The 27,319-nt window shown below is 40.7% G+C and overlaps 1 protein-coding gene across 1 annotated transcript in view; it reads right to left on the minus strand.

Annotated features, from left to right (window-relative positions):
• Positions 1-485: 485 nt before the first annotated feature.
• The window catches only part of USP13 (ubiquitin specific peptidase 13), a 117,673-nt gene continuing 90,839 nt past the window's right edge, over positions 486-27,319 (minus strand). Inside the window, exons 17-21 of the mRNA XM_060639274.3 lie at positions 24,139-24,282; positions 20,888-21,054; positions 20,171-20,324; positions 7,019-7,103; positions 486-5,344 (exon numbers count right to left, since the gene is read on the minus strand). Coding sequence (XP_060495257.1) covers positions 5,251-5,344; positions 7,019-7,103; positions 20,171-20,324; positions 20,888-21,054; positions 24,139-24,282 — 644 coding nt within the window. The 3' untranslated portion in view covers positions 486-5,250. The remainder of the gene's footprint in view (positions 5,345-7,018; positions 7,104-20,170; positions 20,325-20,887; positions 21,055-24,138; positions 24,283-27,319) is intronic.

The following is a 27,319-nucleotide window of genomic DNA, read 5'->3' on the forward strand; positions in this document are numbered from 1 at the left end:
CTCACCTAATAAATGTGCTCTCTTGAGCCACCAAGTTTATAATCCTTTGTTACAGCAACAATAGGAAATTCATACAACCTACAAACACGGTGCCATCGAAATGCTGAAATCCCTTGGTGCAACCAGTATTGAGCACGCTGGCACCTGCATTAGGGAAGCTACCAGCAAATTGAGAGCCACAGAACCACAGCAGGGTCTCCACTGACTCCAGTATTGCACCTGACATCCATTCGAGAAAGACTAAAAGACTTCCCTGCCTCGGCCCCTCCCTCCTTTGCAGAAGAAACATCTTGCACCGTTGCTGATGTTCCACTATTGATGGGAATGAGGCGGCCTTGGTGCCCACACCAAGAAACCCCAAAGAGAAATAAAATCAGTCACTGTCTTGGGTTACCTGTTCTGTTGATGCATGAGAACCCGCCAAGGGCAGAATCAGTTTACTTGACATTTTGCAAAAGAAAAAAGAGCCATAAAGGAACCTCAGATTGTGAGAATAGCTTTTAATTTTAAAACAACTGAAGCAATAAATCATCCATCTCTCTTTCCATCACAGGCAATGCTCTCCCCAAACAGTTGAGATATTTTAACAGCAGCTGTGACTAGTGCAAAATAAAATAAATACAAACTCTTTCAGGAGTCAACCTCAAACCTGCTGGGCAGGTGGGCGCAGGCAGCAGGCTCAGCCTCTGCCCAGGCCGATAGGAGCGGCGAGATTTACACCATACATCATCACACCCAGCTCTGAATGGACCACACAATACCTGGGGAGGGGAAACCACAAGAGAATGTTGCCTAAGGTGAAGCAAATATGCCCAGCACCCTCATGTAGCCAGCATCCCTGGCACATGGAAGATGCTTGAAAAATAAGTGCAAAGTTAGCTTCTAAGCAAAGCTGAAGGAACGCGGTTTGGGGCTCATTTGCTTTAGTTTTGTTTTGGGTTTTTTTTTTTTATTGGAGTCTTATACATACTGGTTTTTACATAGAAAGTCTTCTGCTGTCTGGAAGGCATTCTGTGCCTCACCGAGCTGACTCCAGCGAAAATATGTGTGTTGCTTCTGTCTATTGGGAGAATTACCTTCCACACGTGGCATCTCACTGCTGACTCCACACCATCTAGAACCTAGAGCAGCACCTGTCCAAGTGCAATGCCAGCCACATGTCTAATTTTAATTTTGGTAGCCATATTAAAAAAAAAGAGAGAAAAAGGAATAAGTGAAATTTTAGTAACAGCTTATTTATCTAAAATATTGTCATGTTAGCATGTAACCAATATAAAATACTGATGAAATATTTGACGTTCCCTTCTTTTTGGTACCAAGCCTTCAAAATCTGGTGTATGTTTTACATGAACAGCACAATCTCGATTTGGACAAGCCAAATTTCAAGAGGTCACTAGCTACATGTGGCTACTGACCCTTACACCCAGTAGCACAGATCCAGCACATTTTAATACAAACTCTTTCAAGATGATTTACGGTGTAGGGAATCTTCATGGCACTGGGTAAGTGATCTTATACACCAACGTAAGAGTACAAAATCTTGCTCTGTAACCTAGGATTTCTGACCGAGGCAAAGGGTGAAATCACATTCCATCTAATCCCATCCCCTGCTCCTGCTCAGCACCTGCCATCTCCTCAACAGACTACAGAGATACTGTAATTTAGCAACAGTGATGCTCACAAGAGGAAGAGACATCCTTTCTGTGACAGACAACTTTCTCAGTACTTACTTGGGGATCATAGCTATGACTGAATTAGAGTAAGAAAATCGTCTACACACGTTACAGATTTATTTGCTGAAAGTGGTGCCGAGCCTTTTCATCGCAGGAGGTGTTTTAAACAGACTTTTTCATTTTGGAAGGGGATGGGAACAAGGTATCTTGTGGACTAAGAAGTGGCAAGTTTCAAGAATGGGAGAGAAAGAGGATAATTACCAAAGGAAGTGGGAAGAGAAGTTGGGGTGGGGACACTAAAATGATGCAGATTATAAACTGGGGAGTACGACCTATAACAAACCAACAAGTTACATCTAACCTCTGTGTGCTCCCTCATCCCACGTCTAACCCCCATAGTAACTATAGGAAAATAAAAATAGAATCGAATGTTAGGGCAGGAGGGGACTTCTGAGCTGATCCAGCCTACCGCACTCATTGTAAAGAAAAAGGCCCAGAGAGGTAAAAGGCCCACGGCACCTGGAGTGGCGTCGGGCCACGAACCCGGGTACACACACTGGACACTGCAGGTCATGGGAAAGAATGATGTTGGGAGTCACAGGCTCAAGCTACTTGTGCCGGGCTTCCTGTAGCCCAAAGTGAGTGTGGGGGAACAGCAGGCACATTCTCTTATAGTTGGAAGAAAACAGCCGTGTCAATTCAAAATACCGAAGCAATGTTGATGTAAATGGCATTAAAACATGATTCTTCCAGTAGTCCTTTCTGCATGCTTTTTTCCCTTAAAAAAAAATCCCCCAATCTGAACCAAAACTGGATTTCTGATCAGTTATATGGGCATTCAGATCAATTGACAAAATAAAAACTTTGATACATTTTCCAAAGACACATTCATTGGGATTTTACACAAATGGATATCAAAAGATATTTACAGGAAAAAAAAGGTGCACTCTTTCACACGTACACCCACACACGGTGAGAATTTCACAATTACACCACCACGCCTCACACAGAGGACTCCTAACAGGCTGATAATCTGACAAAATCCACACATTATTCCAGTTTTCAGTCACAAATAATCTCGTCAACATACATGGTAAAATTAAGGAGTATGTTCCAGACTTTTATTCCAGGGAAATCTGCCTTGTATATATTAAGGTATACATATAAACACACTTTTAAAAGCAAGAAAGAAACACATTATTTGCTCCAGTTTTTCCCCAACTCTCAATCTGAAATAAAGAATAGCACATATACAAAACTTTGCCTTGTAGAAATAGCCCTTTGTTTTGTGAGGCAGGAAAAAAAGGCAGCCATAGTAATATTCTCTTACAATATGTCAAGGCATCAAAAGGGCTAAGTTTATTTTTCTACTTGAAGAAATTAAATAATGGATAGCCTATAATCTTGTACTGATTTTACACCATTTTGCAAAGTTTTATTACAAAATTTTTATTTTGTTCAAAATACACATGCTATCTTTGTTCACATTTCAATCCAAACCCCAAGTTATCCCCCGACCCCCGAAGAAGGCCTTCACTTTGTAAGAGCATTGAAAACGAGTCATTTTTCACGTGTGTTTGGAGTCAGTATTCTAGGACACTCAGCCAAGGAGACTGGATTTTGTAAGGCTGCTTTGTGTAGGAATTTCTACAGGAGCCAGGGACTCATGTGACAGAGTGGGGCTGCTTTAGGATCTCCAAAACAACACTAAAAGGCGGCACTGGTGGGCACAACCGAGTAGAGTTACTGCACCGTGAGCGCCCTCCTCATGCCAATTGCATTTGTTCCCAAATTGAAGAAAACATCAGACGAGAGAAGGAGGGAGCACACTCTACTGGGACCCACACGGCATACCACCTGCTACTCTTTCAAGGGTCACCGTATCAAACCTCACATATCTATCCTCAAAGCACAGCTGGAAAGAGAGAGCAGGTGTTATTGTGCAGATAAGGAAGCTGAGGCACAGGGAGGATGAGGGTCTTGCCAAGCTAGGGGCAGCACCCAAATCTCCAGGCTCCCAGCCTCGGGCTCAGTGCTCCTCAGACATACAGCGTAGCTAATCTCCTGTAAAAGGAGCCCCGATCTTAACCAGAATCCTGACTGCTCACAACTCACCGTGTTGCAATCCACTTGTCCATGTGGTATTTTACCCAACTGGTTCTACTTTATTTTCCTACAGTTTCTAGACAGATCCTTTCTACCAATCAAATGCACGTTAGGCAGACTGCAGTAGATCCTTCTTCATTTGACTGGATAATCTGAAATAGAAACTCCAGAGACTCTAGAATTCGGTACAGAGCTGCAGGAAGATTATACACCACTCTTGTTGCACTTTTTCATCACATTTGAAACCCTGATCTAATCCCAGGTTGCAACAAAAATACTAAAACACCAAAATGGAAATGATGGTTTTTCACAATGTCATATAAAGCTTCCTTGCATCTGAAGCCCTGAAGGTGCCCAAGATCACACTGCTGGTCACAGCAAACAAGCAGCAAAGGCAAGTCAGGAGGTGATTAGCCCAGAAAGGGCCAAGAGGAGACTCTAGCCCCAGAAAAATGTAAAAATGGAGGCAGGCGAAGAGCTCAGGGACAAGAAAATTACAGACAAATTTGGGGCACTTAGTGGGATTCCAGGGAGTTGTTACGTGTTATGGTAAGATTAGCTATTTTAACTAAAAATACATACTATGCCTTAGGGAGAAGGGCTGCTGAGGACCAGAATTCATCTACTTTTATTTGGCAAAGAACAATGTTGTGCTGCTGTGGGCATCCGGCATTCTCCCACAAAATGTCACAAACCCAGGTGGATTCTTGACAACACTTTTTTAAAGGGACAACTCAGCCCTTTTTACTCCTGAAAATCTAAGTGGGGAACCAATTTTTAAAACTGATCCTGAGTTATAGTTTCTTTAAAATAGTTACTTGCTTTTCTCAGCTATGTTTAAGACCAACTGCTTTAACCTTTAAAAACTAGCCCGTCATAGATTTCCTGGTTGACGATAACAGTCTCACCCTCACACATTCACACAATCACATTATGAATTTTGATACGATTAAATTAAAAATACCTTTCATTGCAGATGCTCTTATCTTCTATACATGGACAGGTCAGAAATTGTGTGTAATGAAAAAACTATGTCACAAATAAAGCCCATCCCATTACTGATTTTTGATATGAAACAAAAATGGGCTTCTCATTTATTTGGGGGTGAGGCCACACCATGGGCCCCCAAAGCATAACAGAGGGCTGATGGCACATTCCCATTTTTGGTGTGACACTGGCAGATCCCCCACCAGCAGTATAAATACTTTTTTTTTTTAATCATCCTCTCCTTGAACATTTATAAAAAGAAAAACTATCTACAGTAGTGTATTATCACTAATAGAAATTCCTTCCCAGTTCTATTTCAGAAGGTGTCAAATGATGTTCTTTAAATAAACTATAAATACCCCCATGTATTCCTTCATTTCATGTCTGGCTGTCCCAACTTCTGCTTTTTTTTTTTTTTTTTTTTTTTTTTTTGGCAAATTAAAAAGGCGTGTGGCTTCTTCTGGCCAACTGGCACATCTGAGGCTCAGCGTGGTACCCTGTGGTAAAAGTACATGTAGCCCAGGTCCTTAGGGGGCCTTTCTGAGGCACACACCCTGTGGTCATTGTAGATCACCCATCTGAAAACAAAAGAGAAGAACTCGATGATTTCAGTCAGTCCCAGGAAGCTTAGCGGAAAAAAAGTTACTGCTCCATCCTTATAATAGTCAAGATGTTTTAAGACAACCAAACCCAAGCCTGTTGTATAAAAAGGAACAGAACACTGGTGGGAATTTACTACTACTTTTTTTATTCTTGAGCTCAAAAGTGGTCATTAAAGGGGTTTCCAAACATTTTAAACCCTTTGATCTCATAACCCCTTTTGTAGAAATCCATAGATGGCCTCAGAAATTAAGTCAAAGAATTATGTACGACAGCACTTATTTCAGCCTGAGACATAAAACTAGGTAAAAGTAAGAAGTAAAGAGCCACGTGGTGAACTACTGTACAACTATTAAAATGTCTTCAAGGAATATTTGGTAAAGTGGGAAAATTATTTCAATATGGTATGAAGTGGAGAAAAAGGTTAAAAAATTGTATGTGCTGTGTGCATACTTTACTCTTTTAGAAAAGTTGTAAATACATACGTACATTTATATATAGCATATGTACATAGACATATACCCTCTCCCAACGAAAATAATAAAACAAAGAGAAGCGTTATCAAAATATAAACAATGATTATCTTTAGGCTTTCAAATGACATATCCTTTGCATGTTTTTGCACTTTACAAATTCCTTGCCATAAACTGTATGGCTTTTTAAATTATAATTAAGCTCATTTTCTTAAGAAGAATATTTTGCTTAGTAATAAAAAAAATTCTCACTATAAATCAAGTGTCTGTGCGCAACTGTTTCATTAATCAAGTTAAGATGACAGCACTAAAAGACATACCAAAAAGGGGCACAACCAAGTCGCAGGGGTGGGGGGACGTGTCTCCCCTGCAGTGCATCTTGTTGTATGAGAGATCAACATCCCACCAGGACAGGGCAAGACTCCATTTCTCCAGCATCCCAGGGGCTGAGCATTGCCTCAAGCAGGAGGCCGACACACAGGCTGCTCAGAGGAAAGCTCAAGGAAGACAAACCAGTGGGGTGTGTGGGGATCCAGCCCAAGGAGAAGGTTCTGAAGAGAGCAGCAACCTCACATGCCGTAGATGTCTTATTCCCGGCTCACCACACACATAGCAATTCTACTTAAGAAGCCAAGAAGCCCACTGTAAGGCCACAATAAGGCAAAACAAGTGGATGTTTAGGGACGCCAGATAAAACACAGGATACCCAGTTAGATTTAAATGGCAGGCAAGCAACAAACAATTTTTTAGTGTAAATACATCCCACGTAATACTGAAGACATGTTTATACTAAAAAGTTATTTGTTGTTTATCTGAAATTCAAATTTCCAGGGCATCCAGTTTTCTAATTTTGTTGGCTAAAACTGGCAATCCTATGGAGGTCCCAAATATCTACACATTCGGCTGCAGGATGTATCTTTATTTTGGGAAGTCGCTTTGGTATAATGGTTGAGAGAGGCTTTGAATACCAGCTACTTACAGGCTAAGTTCAAGCTATTCAACTTCTCTGAGCCTCCTGTGTCTTGATGTGTAAAATGGCTTTAAGAGTATATCCCTACAAAACCATTGTTGAGAGCCAAATGAAATAATATAACAATAATATACACCTAGTAGAGTCCCTGGCATACAGTAGGTGCTTAATAAAACATGGATATCATTTACCTTCTAAAAAAGACTTACCTTCCTTCCTTTTTAATATGGCAAACATAATGGCCACTCATTGTAGATGTTCCCATGTGACTGATGAACGCAAATAATTCATACACTATGAAAGAAGAAACACCTCTGTTACAAGGCAGCATTACCAGAAACCAAAGCCGCTTCTGATTAGAATTTAAAGCCAAGAACAGTGGGGGCGCCTATGGGGCTCAGTTGGTTAAGCATCTGACTTCGGCTCAGGTCATGATCTCACAGTTTGTGAGTTTGAGCCCTGCACCGGGCTCTGTGCTGACAGCTCAGAGCCTGAAGGAGCCTGCTTCAGATTCTGTGTCTCCCTCTCTCTCTGCCCCTTCCCCACTCTTGCTGTCTCTATCTCTCATAAATAAATGAACTTAAAAAAAATTAAAGCCAACAACAGTGAACCCCAGCAACTGTTTAGATTGAAAGACAAAGACTGTTTACCTTGCTATGCTGAGAACACACACACCCACCCACACACACACACACCCAAAGTGACATCAAATTTGACCTGCAAATTCATCACAACACAGGACATAAACTATCAAAGCACAGCTGACATTAGATTCCTATCTGGAAGGGGCTTTAAAATCCCATAGCCAAGTCTGGTGGCAAGCTCATGGGTCTAACGGGGAAGTCCTGGCTCTCTCACTTCTAAGCAGCATGAGAGCAGAAAGTGGTTTCCTCTTTCTGAGCTCGTTTCTTCACAGTGATTAAAAAATCCACCCACTTCACAAGGTTGTATAAGGCGTAAGTGAGCAATTCAGACTAAAATACTATACAAATGTCAGGATTATGAGGAAGACAGCAGAGAGCTGTTGTCATTTATAGAAAAGGCTAATGCTTCACAGTAGGCTTCTTGTGGATTCTGACTTGCTCACAACGATACGGGACCAAAATTCAGACTTCATGCTTTCTGAAGAAGAAAATATAGAGCCTTAGTGTAAGACCGATGTTTATTCTCTAACAAGTACCTCCTGCCATCTAGCAAAGTATTCTGGACATCCCCATTCTGAATGAATTTCAGCTCATGCTCCCCGGGCCAGGCCTCAATCTAAAAACACTGAGTGGGCTCCATGGACTGGTACCCGTCCACTCTGCAAACTGTTACAGGCCACGACGGAGTGTTTACAAACTTTCATAATAATTTCAGAACAGTATTCATGTCTGTTGAATCTAATAAGGAAAGAAAATCAGCTTACCTGTTCATTTTTCTAGTGCTTAATTTGTATTGCATTTTCCAAAGTATTGTTTCTGGACACACTCTTTCCCTTGACCCTCCCTCTCTAATTCCTTCTCTCCTTTGCTGTTCACTCAGGCTCATCCTCTTACTTTCCCACAAGTCCCGACCTTACTCCCCCTTCACTTCACATCACGCACTGCTGATCACCTGCTCCTTCCTCAAATATTTGCCCCCAGGACACAACTGTCTCTTGGTTGTTCAGCTGCCTCGTGGGCTCCTCCTCGTCTCCCTGACCTTCAAACACTGATGACCTGGAACTTAGACCTCAGACCTTTCTTTTCTCCATTCTACACACTCTCTCTTTGGGTGATCTCATCCCATTGCATGGAGTTAAATGGAATTATTTTCTTAATTTCTGGAATGTTCATTGCTAATGCCCAGAAATACAATTGAATTTTGTATGCTGATCTTGTTTCTTATAATCTTGTTAAATCCATTTATTAGTCCTAAAAGTTTTTAGTGAATTCCTTTGGATTTTCTATATACAAAATTATATCATCTGCAAATAGACAGAAGTTATACTTCTTCTTTGCTAACTTGGATGCCTTTTATTTCTTTTTCTTGCCTAATTGCCTTAGCTAGAATATTCTATTACAATACTAAATAGAAATGGCAAGAGTGGACATCCCTGTCTTGTTCCTGACCTTAGAGGAAAAACATTTAGTCTTTCACCATTACGCATGATATGAGCTATGGGGTTTTTGTAGATGCTCTTTGTCAGGTTGAGAAAGTTCCTTTCATTTCCAGTTTGTTGAGCATTCCCTCTTCGGCCTTATCCATCTCAGTTAATGGTGATTCCATTCTTCCATTCAGGACAAAATTTTGACTTCTTTTTGACACCCATCTTTATTTTTCTTTTCGGTAAATTTTTTTGAGTATAGTTGACACACAATGTTATATCAGTTTCATGTCTCCTCAGGCTCTTTACACACATCCAATGCATCAGCAAATCCTGTCAGCATTTCCTTCAAAAATATATCCAGCATCCAACCACTTTTTACCACCTCCACTAGTAATGCCTGATCCTAGTTACTGTCATCACTTGTCTGAATTTTTACAACAGCCCCCTATCTGGGCTCCTTGCTTCCTCCCTCGCCCTCTACTGACTATTCTCAGTATGGCTGTCACAGTGGTCTTTAAATGGAAGTCAAACTGTGATTACTACTATTCAAAATCTTCCCAGTGGCATCCTGTATCTCACAGTAAACTCTTCCTCTCACAATGACCTATGAGGCCAATCTCCTGCCCCTCTCCCCCTCACTCCACCCTGGCTACTTCCCCTATCCCCTTCACATCACCTCAGCTACTTCCCCCCTCCCCCTCACTCCACCCCAACTATTCCCTTGCTCCCCCTCACTCCATCCCAGCTATTCCCCTTCTCCCCCTCACTCCACCTGGGCTACTCCCCTTCTCCCCCACACTCCACCCCTGCTACACACCATCCCCCTTACTCCACCATGGCTACTCCCCCCTCCCCCTCACTCCACCCTGGCTACTCCCCTTCTCCCCCTCACTCCATCCCAGCTACTCTAACCTCCTGGTTACTCCTCAAACACCCAGCATGTTCTGGCCTTCAAGCCTCTATTATTGTTCCCTCTCTGAAACTTTTCTTTCAGATGTCATTTACTTACTTCACTCCTTACTTCATTGAGACCATGGATGAAATATCACCTCGGAGAGGACTTCCTGAACCACCTTGTAAAAGAGCAACTCTCCCTTCCACCCCCACCCTCACTCCTAAGCTCACCCCCAACCTTGCTTTATTACTGTCCACACAGCATGAAGTAACTCCTGTCACATTACATACTTACTTGTGTGTTTATTTATTGTCTATCTCCTTTTATCTCAGATTAGAATATATCTCCATAAGGATAAGAAGTCGGTCTGTTATGTTTACTGAAATATTCCTGACACAGAGAATGGTGGCTTAGCATGCAATAGATGCTTCATAGGTATTTGCTGAACATATAAATAAATGTATGAATTAGAGAACAACTTCGTTCACTCCATTTCTTCACTTGTTTTTATATCATCTTATATTGTATATATTTTATAAACCACCTACCAAAATATAAATTAGTAAAATAATTATTAAAAAAGGGGGTTCCTGGTAGGCTCAGTCAAGCATCTGACTCTTGATTTCAGCTCAGGTCACAATCTTACAGTTTGTGACTTCGGGGCCCACGTCGGGCTGCAAGCTGACAGTGTGGAGCCTGCTTGAGATTTATTCTTTACCTCTCTCTCTGCCCATCCCTCCCTCCCTCCCCTCTCTCTCTCTCAAAATAAACTTTAAAAAAATAATTATTAAAAAAGATATCATTCAGAGGGGATTGCTTTTCCCATCATTAACTAAATTTTTGTTGTTAGCTGTCATATCAACTGATGACTAAGTCAATCAATCAATAAATAAAATCCAAGTTTAAAACCTGAAACCAGGCAAAAACAATTATGAGTGGCAATCATTTTGCCTGGCACTTAGTTTTTGAAATAGTGACCCAAGCACCCTTTTTGGTCTTCCCTCCCCTTGGCACCCCCAACACTAAGAACCTACCCTACAGTAAGCAAGGGAGAGTGTGGGCAGAGACCGGTTCATGTTTCTAGACCCTGGCTGGTTTTTAAAACTCTTTGGAATGGGGTGTCTGGGTGGCTCAGTTGGTTAAGCATCCAACTTCAGCTCAGGTCATGATCTCAGTGGTTCTCGGGTTCAAGCCCCACATCTGCCTCTGTGCGACAGCTCAGAGCCTGGAGCCTGCAGCCTGCTTCGGTTTCTGTGTCTCCCTCTCTCTCTGCACCATCCCCCCCCCCCCCCATTAACTCTCTCTCTCTCTCTCTCTCAAAAATGAATAAACATTAAAAAAAAATTTTTTTTAACTCTTTGGAATAATTCTATATCAAATTCCAATACTTCAGTCTGAGATACAGTACTGGTCTCCCAAAATGAAGCTGCTCTCTTAGAGTCTTCATGAAATAAAGACAGGACATGATACCCTAACCAAGACTTCCCCCCTCCCACGGAACTGATCCCCAAAACAATGATGTAAATAATTGAACAGAGTATCTAATGAACATTGCTCACATTAAGCACGGGTCATACAATGAAACATGGCTTAGACCCCAACACAGCCAATGAGTTGACAAAACAAGACAGAGAAAGGGATGGATCCATACATTCCCAAGCCCCCAAAGGCATTTCTCCTCTCTTTGGTTAAAAACAATTCAATGTATACTCAGAATCATAAAAATGAATTAAAGAAAAAAAAAGGATTAGCATAAATCTTAGTCCTATAATTAAAATTAACAATGTTTATCAATATAAGCAACCACCCCATGCATTATTCAAGACCTCCTGCTGGAACCGCCAGCAAAAGAGAGCATCTCTCCCAATGCATTTGCAAAAACTCAACAGGTAAGAAATCTCAATTGATATTTGCTTCCAAAAGAGAAAGTGAAGGCGAATAAACCCAACAGGGCAGCTACTGCTGATTCTTCTCCAAGTTCCCAGAGGCCTCCCTCTAAAAAAACAGCATCAGTGCACACACTCCCAAAAAATGTGCAGACCCCTCTTCACGGAGATAGAAAAAGCAGTTTGAGGCAAGGCAAATCATTTTTTAAATACTTACTTGCAACAGAGAAACTCTGGAAGTACCCGGAAGAGCTGGACAAAACTGCCTAAACCACTATGTCCCTCTAGAAAGCCAGAATTAAACAGTGTCTCCAACTCACATCTTTCCCCCTCACTTCCCTCTCCCAACAAAACTTGTCCTTTTTTGAACATTAGAAAAATGTGTCCAACCTTCCTAATATGAAGAATTTTTTAATATCAAATTTTTACCACCACTGCCCCTAAACAATAAAACAGCGACTATGCCCTGATTTTATTCTTTGAGAAAGGACTGTCAGAAAACAAGGGTGGCACGTGGAAAACAGAGGAGCCAGGCAGCCTGCCCTTTCATGTCATATGGAGGAATGGCCACCCAAGGGTTGTCTAGGGTAGGGACTGGCATACTATGATGGCTCATAAGCCAAATCCAGCCCTCAGACTACTTCTGTACTGCCAAGGAGAAAGGAAGGAGGAGAGGGACAAAAATACCAGATGACATAATTATGGCCCACAAAGCCTGAAACATTTATTCTCCGGCCCTTTAGAGGAAAGGCTTGCTGGCCTCAGGCTAGGGGAATGAAAGTTCATCTCACTGCTTACTACTGACTAAAGGTCCCAGACTTAGTAAAGTTACTCATTAACTTGTAGATTTTTGTTTGGTAAAAGTACAAAAAATTTCTTTCCAGTGGATTGTATACCCTCAAGGATTTATGACCCTGAGACACTAATTTTATATTTAACTCAGCAGTCAAATTATCTTTCAACATCCTGGCTTCTCCGATGCTTTGAACCAGTAATAAAAACTAACTGGTCCCCTCAGTAATTAATGAGTCAAAGAAAATCTGTGATACGTGCTCAGTTTATATGTACCTGAAAATCATGATTTTACCTTTTTGAAAAGTATAGTTCAACAACTCGTAATGACCTAAAGCAACTCTAGATTCGGAAGTGCAGTTCAATGAATTTATATTTGTTAAGCCATTATAGCATCTATATGCTGTATATTTGAAAAGCAGTACTATCTTGTAAGGGTGTGACACATTAGTTAGTCTACAGAGCGTGCACAGAGTACACAAACACCAACAGATTCCTTGAAAGGACCAGCGAGACCCCAGGGGCTCCACAGCTTTTTGGTAAGAAACCCAAACTGAGTCTTCCAACTGAATCTTCCTAACTGGAATAACTGGATCCATTACCCACCTCTAACTCCTTCTGTACAACGGTGGGGGGGGGGGGGGATATCATTCCCAATTTATTAACATTTGACTCACAAATACCTTATATCTGCAAACAATTTCTACCCAGAACAGCTTGATTTCCCTCATCACTGCTCTGAGAAAAGAACACAGTGGGAGGTGGGGGGGGAGAGAACAGGGTAGATTTGGATTTGGAGCTTTGAGAAAACTTCAGAATTCCCAAAAAAAGCAAAAGGAGCATTTGGGTAAATCAAGAACAGCTTAAGGCAGCTGACAACAAAGACAGAGTCTTAAAGAGCCTACAAATGGGCTCCCCAACCTCAGCCAGCTCAAAATTACCAAAACCTCTTGACTTCTCTTTCTTATACTGCCTAAAACTCTAAATATCAACCAATCCCCTCCAAAGCTTAATAGTTCTCAGTCATTCATACTTTAGTATAAATTAGCTTATTTCAGACTGGCTTCCTCTTAACTTCCAATAATACCATTTAAAAAAAAAAAAAGGCCTATAGGAATTACAAGCAGATACTGAAATGCATGGGCTCAGGAGCCCAGCTGCATTAAGTGTGTGTTGCTTTCCAGTAGACCACCTGTGTTTAGCTCCACTGCGTGGTTGTACCTCCTGCTCTGTGGATCCTATTCCCGTTGCATCCCTCAGGGACCCTGACACTTTGGGAGACCCACCATTATATAAATGTCTCTCTGCTCCCCTTGCTGGAAAATCTCAGCTGCAGTAGAAGCTGTCTATGCCATTACAGCGATGCGGCTGAAGGAGCCAGAGCAGATTTTGAGTAATCACAGCCTAATCACATTTTAATTACATTGGCAATCAGTGAGTTCTTAAAAAAAAAGAAAGAAAGAAAGAAAGAAAGAGAGAGAGAAAGAAAGAAAGATTAAATGCTCGTTAAGCACAACACAGAAACAGAAATAATTTTGCAAATGGCAAAAGCCCAGATAGGTCAGACTGAAAGGCCTGATTTTTGCACTTTTTATAATATTTAAAAACTCAACAGAAAGTTAGGTGATAGCCCTACAATGTGCAGAATATGATGATAAATAGAGCCTTTTGAAAAACAGACTCCTCCTTCCCTTCCAATTTAGAAAATCTTCAGTAAGATGAAGGAGGAGGTACACAGGTTTCAAAATCAGACAGACCTGAATTCCAAGCTGGTTCTCCCACCACCAAGTCACCTAACTTGTCAGGTCCCTGTTTCCTCATCTGAACACCCAGCCGTAAGGAGTGAAGGAAAGCTGTGGAGGAAGTAGCTGGTGCCTTAGCAGGCATTCAATAAGTGACACGCTATTTCACCCAGTGTTGTTAGCATTAACCCTTCTTTTTTCTTAATTTTTCTAAATGTTTATTTTTGAGAGAGAGAGAGAGACAGAGACAGAGTTCTAGTGAGGGAGGGGGAGAGAGGGAGGGAGACATAGAATCTGAAGCAGGCTCCCAGGCTCTGAGCTGTCGCCACAGAGCCTGACGCAGGGCTCCAACTCACAAACCACAAGATCACGACCTGAGCCAGTCAGACACTTAACCGACTGAGCCACCCAGGTGCCCCAGTACAAGTGCTTCAGTAATCCCTGTCCTTATATAGTCACTTTTTTCCTAATTCAAACACCTGTCTTGCCATTATTTTCCACATTAACATGGTATAGTGATGTCCCAGCAGCCACTGTCCTCCTTCTTAAGGCAATGGTAACCTAACCTGGCTTGTAGGGTGGTGGTTCCCAAAGTTTGGCTGAATTAGAACCACCTAGAGGGCTTGCTGACTCCTAAATTGCTGGACCACCTGTGAGGTCCTAATTCGATAGGTCTAGAGTGGCGCCCAAGAATATTCATTTCTAACCAGTTCACAGATGATGCTGATATTCCTGGTCCAGGACTACTCCCTTCCCTTTTCAGATCACAAGCTAGGAAGGAAGGTCTCCACCCTCAGGTTCCATGAGTGGGTCCAGTGATCAGGGGAAGGCTGGGCAGCACATGACTCAGATTCTCAGGACCTTCGCTAAGAACTCCAGGACAGTACTCCACTGGATTTTAACCTGGAGACATACATTGTAGGAGGCACTGGAAGTCACCTCAGGGCCATTAGGGAGACGCTGTCTGAGAGTGGCACCAACCCAGAGGAAGCAGAGCCAAGGGGAACAAACAGATATAAGGGTTTCAGTCCCAGGGGCGCCTGGGTGGCTCAGTCAGTTAAGCATCTGGACTTGTGATTTCAGCTTAGGTCATGATCCCAGGGTTGTGGGATCAAGCCCTGTGCTGGGCTCCTCGTGGAGCATGGAGCCTGCTTAAGATTCTGTCTCTTTCCCTCTGCCCCCTCTCCCCCTCACACTAGCACATTCCGTCTCTCTCTCTAAAACAAACTAAAAAAAAAGGGGGGGGGGGTTCAGTCCCAGAATCAAGGGCATGGTCTCCCTGGGACTGTCCAGGTTTTATGATACAATACTTCCCTTTTTGCTTAGATAAGTTTGGCTCAGCTCTCCTTCCACTTACAGCAGAACCGGAAAACGGAGTTTGTTGGTTTTACTTGGTTTTCCTGTCGGTTTTGGCTCTCCATTTTGCTCCTAAATAACAATTACCTAAACCATTAAATTGTCTCCATTACCACCAAGTCAAATGTCTCCACCAAGTCACCAACCCAAAAAGAGATCCAAAGTAATGTTTTGGGAATGTAAACAACCTACCCCACACAGAATACACATCTCCCAAGGTGAACCTCTATGAGTTTAATGTAATTCTAACCGAATCCCTACAGAATGGCCAATTACAAGATCAGGAACTTTCCAAAATTCAGCAGTAACAATTTAGAAAACATAATGGGGAAAAATTATATTTAAAAATACATTAAAATTATATTCATAAGTAACAGAAAATGTAATTCTGAGAAGACACTAAACCACAAATACACAGGAAGTTTATGAAGAAAACCATATAGCTTTGCAAGGGTGGGCGAAGGGAGAGGTGAATAAAAAAAAAAAAAAAAAGGATAAATAGCAAGTTTCTGGCCAGAAAAACTCAATATTGTCGAGCTACCAGGTATTCCCAAGCTAATATGCAATATATGAAACTCTCATACAAATCAATAAAAAACAGATGAAAACCTCAATAAAAAATGGGAAAATGGACCAAAGGAAATGAGGAAGTGATTAACACAAGAAGAAAAACAACCAGCCAATAAAAATATGAAAACTAAGGGCAGTACTTAGCCTGACGGCACTGGTGCGAGGGACAGGGGAGCAAGAGAGTCACCAGAGCTGGCTTTTGGGGGCCAATGTAATAATCTGCATTAAAACCCTGAAAATACACAGTTTTGACTCAAAAACTTCACTTCTGAAATTTACCCTAAGGAAATAATCAAATAATTTTTAATAGAGAAAAAAGTAAGGGAGCACAGAAGAGAAAAAAACTTAAACATGGAACAAATGGTTACTATCTGGACAGTGACTGAAGGAGGTATTTGTTGTACTTCTGTAAACAGAATTCATCCTTTAAGACATGTATTATTTAAAAATAATTGCTATTATCTTCTGGATGTAAAAATAACCCTATTATTTGAAACTCTTTCTACAACTGTCTTTTATTTATATAATGATTAGTTGGCCTAAAATCAGGTGTATAAATTATGGTACTACTGTACATGGGATATTATTGGCATACGTTCAACGATTTAGACTTACATATATGTACACACACAGGGGAAAAGCAGGTTATAAACAGCATGTACAGAATGAATGTTTGCTTTTTTTATTGTGGTTGTTTTTAATTTTATTTATTTTGAGAGACAGAGCACACAAGTGGGGGAGGGACAGACAGAGAATGAGAATCCCAAGTAGGCACTGCACTGAGAGTGCCCACCCCCCATACCAACATGGGGCTCAATCCCACAAACTGTGATATCATGACCTGAGCTGAAATCAAGAGTCAGATGTTTAACCGACTGAGTCACTGAGACGTCCCATGAATGTTCTACTTTCATAAATATACATATTTATATTCATTTTTATACAGTTTCATAGAAAGGCCTAAAGAACACACACAAAATATTAATAGTGGTTATGACTGGGAAGTAGGATTGTAAGTAATTTTTATTTTCTTCTTTTCATATATCTGCACTTTCTCAAGTTGCTAAAATTATTAAATACCCTTTTTAATTATAAGAAAAATAATATAAATGTTAATATTTTTAAAAAAAGAAGTGACTGACATTTGAGTTTGGGAGTGCTAATGCAGCTAAGTATAAGAAATCATCTTTTTCTTTTCCTGTGATTTATGTGATAGAACACAAAACGGTACACTACCAATTCTTCCATCTGGCACTTAATGGAGACAGCAAAAACTTTATCTCCCAACATTCATTCATCCTTCATTCAATCATTCATTTTTATGATCACCTCCCATGGGCAAGGCAGATGGTGCTGGAAAGTCTACTTTAAAAACATCCGTTTTTCTTAAAAATCGGATACAAAACGCAATGGGTAAGTTAGGGTGGGTTATACTTCTTTGGCTTTTCATAATTAAAATTTTCACCTACTACTGCTTTTAGATGCAGTATATTCTATACCTGATTTCTCATGGTGCATCACTGTCTCCTTCCCCACCCTCACCCACAGGAGCCCTAAATTTGGGGGCAGTGAAGAATAAGACCACAGAGCTTGGCCCCAAGTGCCTGCAATTTAAGGATGCTTAAAAGCATCATCGTGACATCCCATTCAAGGATGAAACTCAAAACCAGCAGCACCAGAAGTACCTGCAGATCACTCCAAGTCAGTAAGCCCAGGGAGATGATGTGGCTGTTCCAGACCATTAATGACCATCTGTAAGAGAGTGACTGGTCCTTCCAAGCTCCATCAGAAAACAGGAAAATGTAAGGATCAGATTCTCCCTCTTTCTGCAGCCAAATATCTTGGCAGCTTTACAATGGCCCCATCTTGTGGTTTATTCCTTCCATGAGGAGGACGTACCATCCCCAAAGAAAGTCCATTACAGAAAATCAAGGAAGAAGTGGACCGATAGATATGTAACATGTAATAAAATCCTGCTCATGAATTATTGAGTAACATCCATTAGTCACCAATTTCCAAAAAGTAATACAAGACTCTTAGAAGAATATGGAAATTGGGAGAACTAGATCTCATCCTTTTCTTACCCAGTCGGGATAACAAGTTTCAGTGAAGAAATTCCTATTTTATATAAAAGAAGAAGAAAGTTTCCCTCCCACCGTCTATCTCTAGAGGTAAATCAATATACACATTACAGATCCTGTAAGACCACTAATGCGTGGACCATTAATGAGAGCTACAGCTTTATTATTACAGGAAAAAATGCTGCTAATGTAAAATTAATTAAATCCAATTATTTTTTACTTGGTACTTTCTATGTGCTAGACACCATGAGCTTTATAAAATAAAACAGCCTCTCCCTTCCACAAGCTCCCAAACAGGAGATGCAAATATTTACATAAATAATTTTATGTTGCAAGATGAATTTGAAACTTCTTATAACAAAAGAATAAACATTATGTTATAGGGGTTTCAGGCACAGGCTCTGGAGGCAGAGTACCTGGATTGGAATTCTGATTCTATACCCATCACTAGCTAGCTATGTGACCTCGACAAGCTTAACCTTCTCTTCTACCTCAGTTTTTTCATTTATAAAATGGACATAATAATGATATCTACCTCATGGGATTATTGTGAGGATTAACTGTGGCACAAACGGAAGTATCATTAATATCAGTATAATTATTACTGGCATGAGATAAGGAAGCACTAATTATGAAGACCCTGGGAAAGCAGTCCCACGGAATAGAATCTGTGGCCAAGTTCTGAATAATGGTCAGGATTTTAGTGGGAAGTGATGGGAGAGAAGGGCATTTCACAATTAAGGATTAACCTGAGCAAAGGCCTAGAAGTAGGGAGAGTCGATGCCCTGAGTAAGCTGGTGGTGTGGCTACAGCAGCAAGGCAGCTGAGCTATATGTGGTGGGGGAAGGAGGTGTGCAAAAGAAATAATGCTGAGCAATGAGGCGCGCTGTCATCTGACTCAAGGAGGTGGTGACCACCAGGCTAATAAGACAACACTCTTCTAGAGGCAATGACAGCTCAAGAAGCAGGGCATCATAGTGGTAAAGAACATGGGATTCTGGGTTTGAATTCTAGCTCCATCTCTTTTTTTTTTTTTAATTTTTTTTTTTTAACATTTATTTATTTTTGAGACAGAGAGACAGAGCATGAACAGGGGAGGGGCAGAGAGAGAGGGAGACACAGAATCCGAAACAGGCTCCAGGCTCTGAGCTGTCAGCACAGAGCCCGACGCGGGGCTCAAACTCACGGACCGTGAGATCGTGACCTGAGCCGAAGTCGGATGTTCAACTGACCGAGCCACCCAGGCGCCCCTCTAGCTCCATCTCTTAAGAGCTGTGTGACTTGGGCAAGGATGTAATCTTTCTGTGCCTCTGTTTTCTCACATGTAAAATAGGTGTGTTGAAGATTAAATGAGGGTCTATATACCAAGTTCTTAGAATAAGTGCCCGGCACCTAGTGACACATATGTGTTTGCTATTAAAAGGTTGAATACTGTATGACTCTTGATCTCAGAGTCGTGAGTTTGAGCCCCACACTGGGTGTAGAGATTACTAAAATAAATAAATAAATAAACAAACTAACTTAAAAAAAAGTAGAATACTGGCCTCTTCCTCTTGATAGCTGTTCAAAAAATTATGAGCAGTTGGTATGGGCAATGACAGGGTCAAGGGTATAAGACTGCTTTTCAATTATTCAAAAAAATACTACCATGAAAGTAAATGCTCTCATTTGGACAAAAATTTCCACGGTCCATGAAAAAAATTTATCTCAAAGGAGTGACAAACTGACAGCAATCACTAAGCTTAAGCACACACAGTTCTAGGCAACACGACTCTTAAGTTTGTCCAAGACTTCATCGGATCACCACAGCCATGAAAAAATGGCAAAATGCACCATTTACGAGAAGACGGTATCTGTGTTGATTGTGGATGATGGCAAAGGTTTTAATGTGAGTTGGGGTGGGGGGAGGAGGGCATGAGCCAACGGATGGTCACGATTGCTCAGACGATCCCTAAGGCAAGAACTTACTTCCAGATCCATCCTTGACTCTAGGTCCTTCAGGCTTGGCCTCAGAAATAATGTTTGCATTGGCGTTATTCTCCATCTCGATCACAAAGTCACTGTCCTCCTCAAACTCAGGGTGACTAAAGATCCAATCCAGGGCTCTTTCCAGGTTATTATTCTAATAAAATAAAACATTTTTACAATGAATGCAATCCCAGGGCCTCATTATATCCTGCCCACTTGAACCAGGATGTCAAGCAGATAAGACAAGAGGCCTGAATTCATTAGTCCTAAGTGCTTCTGAGTGAGAAGCTCTGACCCTGCATATGAAATGCACATTTAGCTGGTATTCTCTGAGTCTCCCAACTGGGGTCTGTAATTGGATTCACCAGAAAACAGTTCTGAGCAGCAGACCAGCATTCCAAAGTCCATATCAGTCTTAGATCAGTGTTTCCACAGGCTAATGCTACTGATGAGGTGCAGAATATCAAAGAGTATTGCCTATGTCTAAGAACAGCCCTTTTTCAGGCCACAATAACTGCATGCACCACATTCCCTATCAACTGTGTTTTCTGCAGAGCCATGCCAGGTAGAAGGGATGCCAATGTGAGTACCATGTTAGCGCATCTTCTCCCTCAATGTCAGCAGAACTGTTGAAATTGCAGTAGAGACAAGATTAATGCCTTGATTAATGGTGACAGCATTGGTTAGTGAGGTTATATTGTTTTAAACTGAACTTACCGTGGCTCGTAGCGCCTGAATAGCCTGATTCCGATGGAATCCCATGGAAGTAATGATAGCTACAATTTCCTCCGGAGGTTGGTTATCCAATCCAGTAGCACCAAAAACAGAGGCCCCAGCAGAAGCCGCCCCTCCATAACCAGGCATGGTCAGTGGTTCGGCAAAATCTGGGGAAAATAATCATTCTCAGGTCTTTTCCTTTTTTTAGTCTTGAAATAAACAACATTTTAGAGCTAAGAAGGAAAAATACCTACGAAGTTATAATAATCAGGACAGTTGGTACTAGCATTAAGGATAAACATATAGATCAGCTAAAACAGAATTCAGAGAGTCCAAAAATAAACCCATAGATTTATGGTCAGTTGAGTTTTGACAAGACCACTCAATGGGGGAGGGCAGTCTTCTCAACAGATCATGCTGGAACAACTGCATGTCCACATACAAAGAATGAAGATGGATCCCTACCTCAAGCTATATTCAAAGATTAACTCAAAATGGCTCCCTGACCTCAATGTTAGAGATCTTAGGATAGGCAATGGCTTCTTAGCTATGACAACAAGAATACAAGTAACAAAAGAAAAAACATAGAAAATTAGACTTCATCAAAATTGCAAACTTTTGTGCTTCAAAAAATACCATCAAGAGGGGCGCCTGGGTGGCTTGGTCGGCTAAGCGTCCGACTTCGGCTCAGGTCATGATCTCACGGTCCGTGAGTTCGAGCCCCTCGTCGGGCTCTGTGCTGACAGCTCGGAGCCTGGAGCCTGTTTCAGATTCTGTGTCTCCCTCTCTCTCTGCCCCTCCCCTGTTCATGCTCTGTCTCTCTCTGTCTCAAAAATAAATAAACGTTAAAAAAAAAAAATTAAAAAAAAAAATACCATCAAGAAAGTGAAAACACTCACAGGATGAGAGAATATATTTGCAAATCATGTATACAGTAAGGTACTTGTATTGATTATGAAAATAACTCTTACTACTCAACAATAAAAAGACAAATAATTTCATTAAAAATGGGCAAAAGTTGGGCTGCCTGGGTGGCTCAGTCAATTGAGTGTCAGATTCTTGATTTTGGCTCAGGTCATTATCTCATAATCAAGATCAAGCCTCATGTCGTGGAGCCCGCTTAAGAGTGTCTCTCTCCCTCTGCCCCTCCCCCACTTGCACACACACATGCTTGCACAAGTGCTCTCTCTCTCTCTCAAAAAAAAAAAAAAAAATGGGCAAAGGATTGGATAGACATTTCTCCAAAGAGATTTAAATTACCCACAAGGACATCAAAAGATGCTCTACCTCATTAATCATTAGGGAAATGCACATCAATATCACAATGAGCTACCACTTTCACATCCACTGGAATGGCTATAATAAAAACAATAATAACAAGGGTTGGTGAGGATATGGAGAAATTGGAACCCTCATACATTGGTGGTAGAATGTAAAACAATACAGCCTGATTGTTGAAAAACCTGCATTTTTATGTTATGGACATGGCTTCTTTCCTTCAATCTTATGAAATAACCTGTGCTAGCTTCACACTTTTCTTCTATGGCTTCCTCACCTCTCCCAGACTTCACAGACTGAAGAGAGTGAGGGCCTTGCTCTAGACTAGGTTTTGGCTCAAGGGAATGTTGTGGCTGGTTTGATCTTGTGTCGAAACCACTAAAACTTTCTCCAAATCAGCAATAAACCTGCTGTGTGTTCTCATCACTGGTGTGTTCAATGGAGTAGCACTTTTCATTTCTGTGGAAGAATTTTTGCTTTGCCTTCACAACTTGGCTAACTGTTTGGTGTAAGAGGCCTAGCTTTTGGCCTCTCTGTTTTCAATACGCCTTCCTCTCTAACCTGAATCATTCCTGGCTTTTAAGTTAAGAGATGTGTGACTCTTCCTTTCACTTGGACACTTAGAGGCCAGCATAGAGTTATTAGCTGGCCTAACTTCAATATTGTTGTGTCTCAGGGAATAGGGAGGCCCAAGAAGAGGGACAAAGACAGGGGAATGGTTGGTCGGTGGAGCAGTCAGAACACACACATTTGTGGATTAAGTTTGCTATCTTACGGGTGCAATTTGTGGTACCCCAAAACAGTTACAACAGTAACATCAAAGATCACTGATCACAGATCACATAATAGAATAATAATGGAAAAGTCTGAAATATTGTGAGAATTACCAGAAATGTGACACAGAGACACGCAGTTAGCAAATATTGTTAGAAAAGTGGCACCAATAGACTTGCTCAACACAGAGTTGCCACCGAGCTTCTGTTTGTAGAAAGTATAATATCTGCAAAGTGCAATCAGATGAAGTGCAGTAAAATGAGATATGCCTATATTTCTAACTAAGAAATGATAAGGACTTGAAATAGAAAACTGTGCATGAAGAAATGGGGGTTGTTTAGTTAGCTTTCACTTCTGTCTACTTTATTAAGGTATAATTCACACACCCTATAATTCACCCACTTGAAGTATACACCCAGTGGTTTTCAGTAAACAATATTGCCCACTCAACAGACTACAGTATAGTGTAAACATAACTTTTATATACACTGAAAACTAAAAAATCCATTTGATTCACTTTATTGTGGTGGTCTGGAACTCAACCTACAACATCTCTCTGACATATGCCTGTATGTCCCACATCTTTCCACTGGTCTTTTTGCCACTGAATTACATACTTTAAAAGGTGAATTATGGGATGCCTAGGTGGCTCAGTTGGTTGAGCATCCGACTTCAGCTCAGGTCACGATCTCACGATTCATGGGTTCAAGCCCTGAATCAGGCCCTGCGGCGACAGCTCAGAGCCTGGAGCCTGCCTCAGATTCTGTGTCTCCCTCTCTCTCTCTGCCCCTCCCCCACTCACATTCTGTCTCTGTCTCCCAAAAACAAATAAACATTTTTAAAAAGGTGAAAAAAAAAAAAATAAATAAATAAATAAATAAATGTAAAGTACTCACTTAAAAAAAAAAGGTGAACTATATCTCAGTAAAGCTATTATTTAAAAAAACAGAGAGAGTGAGAGTAAAGATTAACACTGTGACTCTGCTCCACAGGCAAAGTGCCACCTCACTGAAGCAGAAAAAAAAGTGACCTAAAAAGTTAAATTATGAGGGGCAGGAAAAAGTGAGCTAAGAAGCTAAATCATGAGCTAAAAAGTCATTTTCTGGGACACATTCAGAGGACATGTTAGTATCTCCATGGCTTAGCAACACTGAAGATCTCATCAGACTCCAAAGCTATTCCCCTTTCCAACCACTGACCTGGCTCTTCCATGTGAACAATGATCCAGTTGAAGGCCACTTCAGCTCCCATATTTCCAGTAAAGTACACAGCCTTCCGACACGCTTCTAGAGGGAAACCCATCTCGGCCAGCTGCATCACTGATGACTCATCAATGTCTGAGGCTATGGGGCACAACAGAATATTCTGGTGTAAAAATGTAAACTCTCTTCTGGTCTTAGCTTCTCCTCACCCACTATCTACGTGCTATCCAAACAAAGTGCTATTTTTTGGTGGTTTAACTTTGTTTTGTTGTGTTTTAAGTCATCCAAATATTTAGCTATTTGAGCTGAGTTTATATCTGACCTAAATAGGAACCATGTTAACTCTCTGGACAGCCCAAGCACGGAAAAACAATTCTCTAATTTCATAAGGGGAGATTTGGTATATTCCCAGAACCATTTCAACCTCTCAGATCATCTCAAGACCTTTCCTATAGCAGTTCTTCTATGACTGAAATCTGAAGAGAAAAGAATTATCTACAGACCTAAAAGCCTATTCTTTAAATCCCAAAGGAAATTATACTAGGCCTTTAGGAAAATATATGTATTTTATATATACCAGGTCAAAGGAAATAATCAGCTCTGGGGAAATGGAGAGCCCAAATGTTAAGTAGAAAAGACAGAATATGTTCTGTAATGGTATACATTTAAGATTTTGAAAGAGATAGCCTTTATAAACCTAACTTGGGCTTGGACACAGAGCGTTTTCTTTTCTTTTCTTTTCATAATAATAGATAGATGTTGGTGGAGATGTGTGTGCATACGTATGTGTGTGTGTGTGTGTGTGTGTGTGTGTGTCCATGTGTATACATAGAAGCACACGTCTGTATATGTATAATGTACAAAAATATACATTAAAACCTACAGGCATGTGTATCTATATATATGTACATGTACACACATACACACATAAATACATGCATGTATAATGCATACATGTATATAGGCCAATAAATTTTTTGTATATACTTTTGCACATGTATATACATGTTTATATATATACACATACATGTATGCATAAGTGCACACATAAACACCTACATAGTGCTCTCAAATTATCCAACAACTAGGGGGGAAGAGGAGCACAAAATATATCCCTCATGTTTTCCGTGTCGTGATGTCTCTACTGAAAATTCTGCCAAAGATGGCAATTAGTAGAACACAGTAGTAGTAGAACTGAGGATGAGAGATATCTTTTCTATAAAAATTATATCCAAAATGTATTTATCATACAAGGAAGATACAAAGAACATCCTATCAAGACCAAATTTTAAGAAAGCAATGATTTAGGACAACAGTGGCTCCCAAGTTGTGTTGTATGGTGGCCTTGTGTTCCAAGAGAGATGTCATTATTGAACCACAAAACAAGGGTTTTCCATGGCCAAATTAGTTTTAAAATCTACATTCTCTATTCTCCCCTTAGAAATCACAAGGTGCATCAGCACAGTGAAGACTCAAACATCCTGTAATAAAGACTCCTACAGTAAAGAAACTAGGAAACTCTACAGGATACCTTTCAACATCTTGTAAGACTCTAATGTTCCCTACAATGCAGTTTAAGAAGCGCAGCTCAATAAATGGTGTATGTATGTCTATAATAACATATTAGATTGAAAGCGTTTAATTCCATTTTTGTGAAAAATTAAGTGAGCCAGGCATGGGTCAAGGACAGGGGAAGGATATGTGCCAAGAGTTAACAGTGATTATAGATGGGCGATGAAACCATAGATGGCTCCTACTGATAATCCATAATTTATAAATACCTTTTTACTCTCATAATAAGAAAATAATCAAAGTTATTCTTTTTAAAAATCTGAGAAAGGAAGGATGCAAATGTTAAACAAGCCCAGATCACTCTACTTCTCCTGTTGAGTACAGGTAATTGCTGATAAGACAGCAGGCTCAGATCTAGGAAGAAATCAATGGCCAAACCATTAACACTGGAAAATGGCTAAGTGCTTCCAATCAGAGACAGACTCCTCTGGCAGTCAGGTCCAACCACCCATCACCTCCCCTGGGGCAAAAGCCTTGCAAGGACAGCTCTCTGGAGGATCTGGAGCAGCCAGCAAACCTCTCACATTCCAGAAAATGTCAAGTGGCATGAAAAGCACATTTGACTCCTAGATCTGGTTCTGGTCCCAGCTCTTTGGTCTCTGAAGTTTTCTGGGTCTTAATTTTATACTCTGTAAAAGGTTACCTGCCCTGCCCTTCTTACTGTGAAAATCAAATAAGAACCTGGATTTTGTATGAATAGTAAAACTATTTATCATTGGAAGAATTTATGAAATAATAAATGCAATATAACTCATGGTAACCATTCAAAAGTAGTAACAGCCATTGTTATTGTTATAGATTATGCACAGAGACAATGGCTTTCCCAAGACCCTCGCTGACCCTAACAGCTTCTTCTAGCAAAGAGCAAACCGTAATTGACCAAGGAAAAGAAATGTGGAGGTCTAAGCCACATGATCAATCATTTGCAAAATACATGAACTTCTAAATTAACAATAGTTTGTCTCCAGGAGGGCTTTGTAGACAAAAAGATTGAGAGTATTTAGTGTTAAACATTCCTTCTTCCTCCTAATTAATCTCTAAATATTCATTATAAATAGTTTATTATGTTCTTTTCAGAAAACCAAGAGTACCAATTCCCACAGGATTAAGGAACTAAAAGTCTACAAAATTAACACAATCCAATGACACTAATAACCTTTAGAGTATTAATTAATACAGCCATGTCCTGTCCAACAGCAGGAGTGGAAAAAATGCTGGGCCACAGTGCCATCATTGCTCTAGAGCCCTACTCATGGCCAGAGTGGGAAGAAATGGCATCATTAGCCCACCTTCACACCTGAGGAAACTGAGGCTCAGAGAAGTTAAGTAAATTTTTCTAGGTTGCACAGTCATAAATGGCAGGGCCAGGTTTCCAATCCGGGGCTGGTTGGCTTTCATGCTGATGATCACTCTTCTGAGCTACAGAGCCATTTAATCACCATGTCACTGGTTTACATTTACTGGTAACTCAACTTGCAGATGAAGAATCACTCCTACCCAGGAAAAAGCTACACACATACACATGTAGAGAACAATGCCCCTTTATTGAATTCCCAAAGATAAATGTCAGACCCAGGACAACTGTAGGACAACTGAGAAAAATTTC

The sequence above is a fragment of the Panthera onca genome, chromosome C2, assembly GCF_046562875.1.
Source record: "Panthera onca isolate mPanOnc1 chromosome C2, mPanOnc1 haplotype 2, whole genome shotgun sequence".
NCBI classification, from domain to species: Eukaryota; Metazoa; Chordata; class Mammalia; order Carnivora; family Felidae; genus Panthera; species Panthera onca.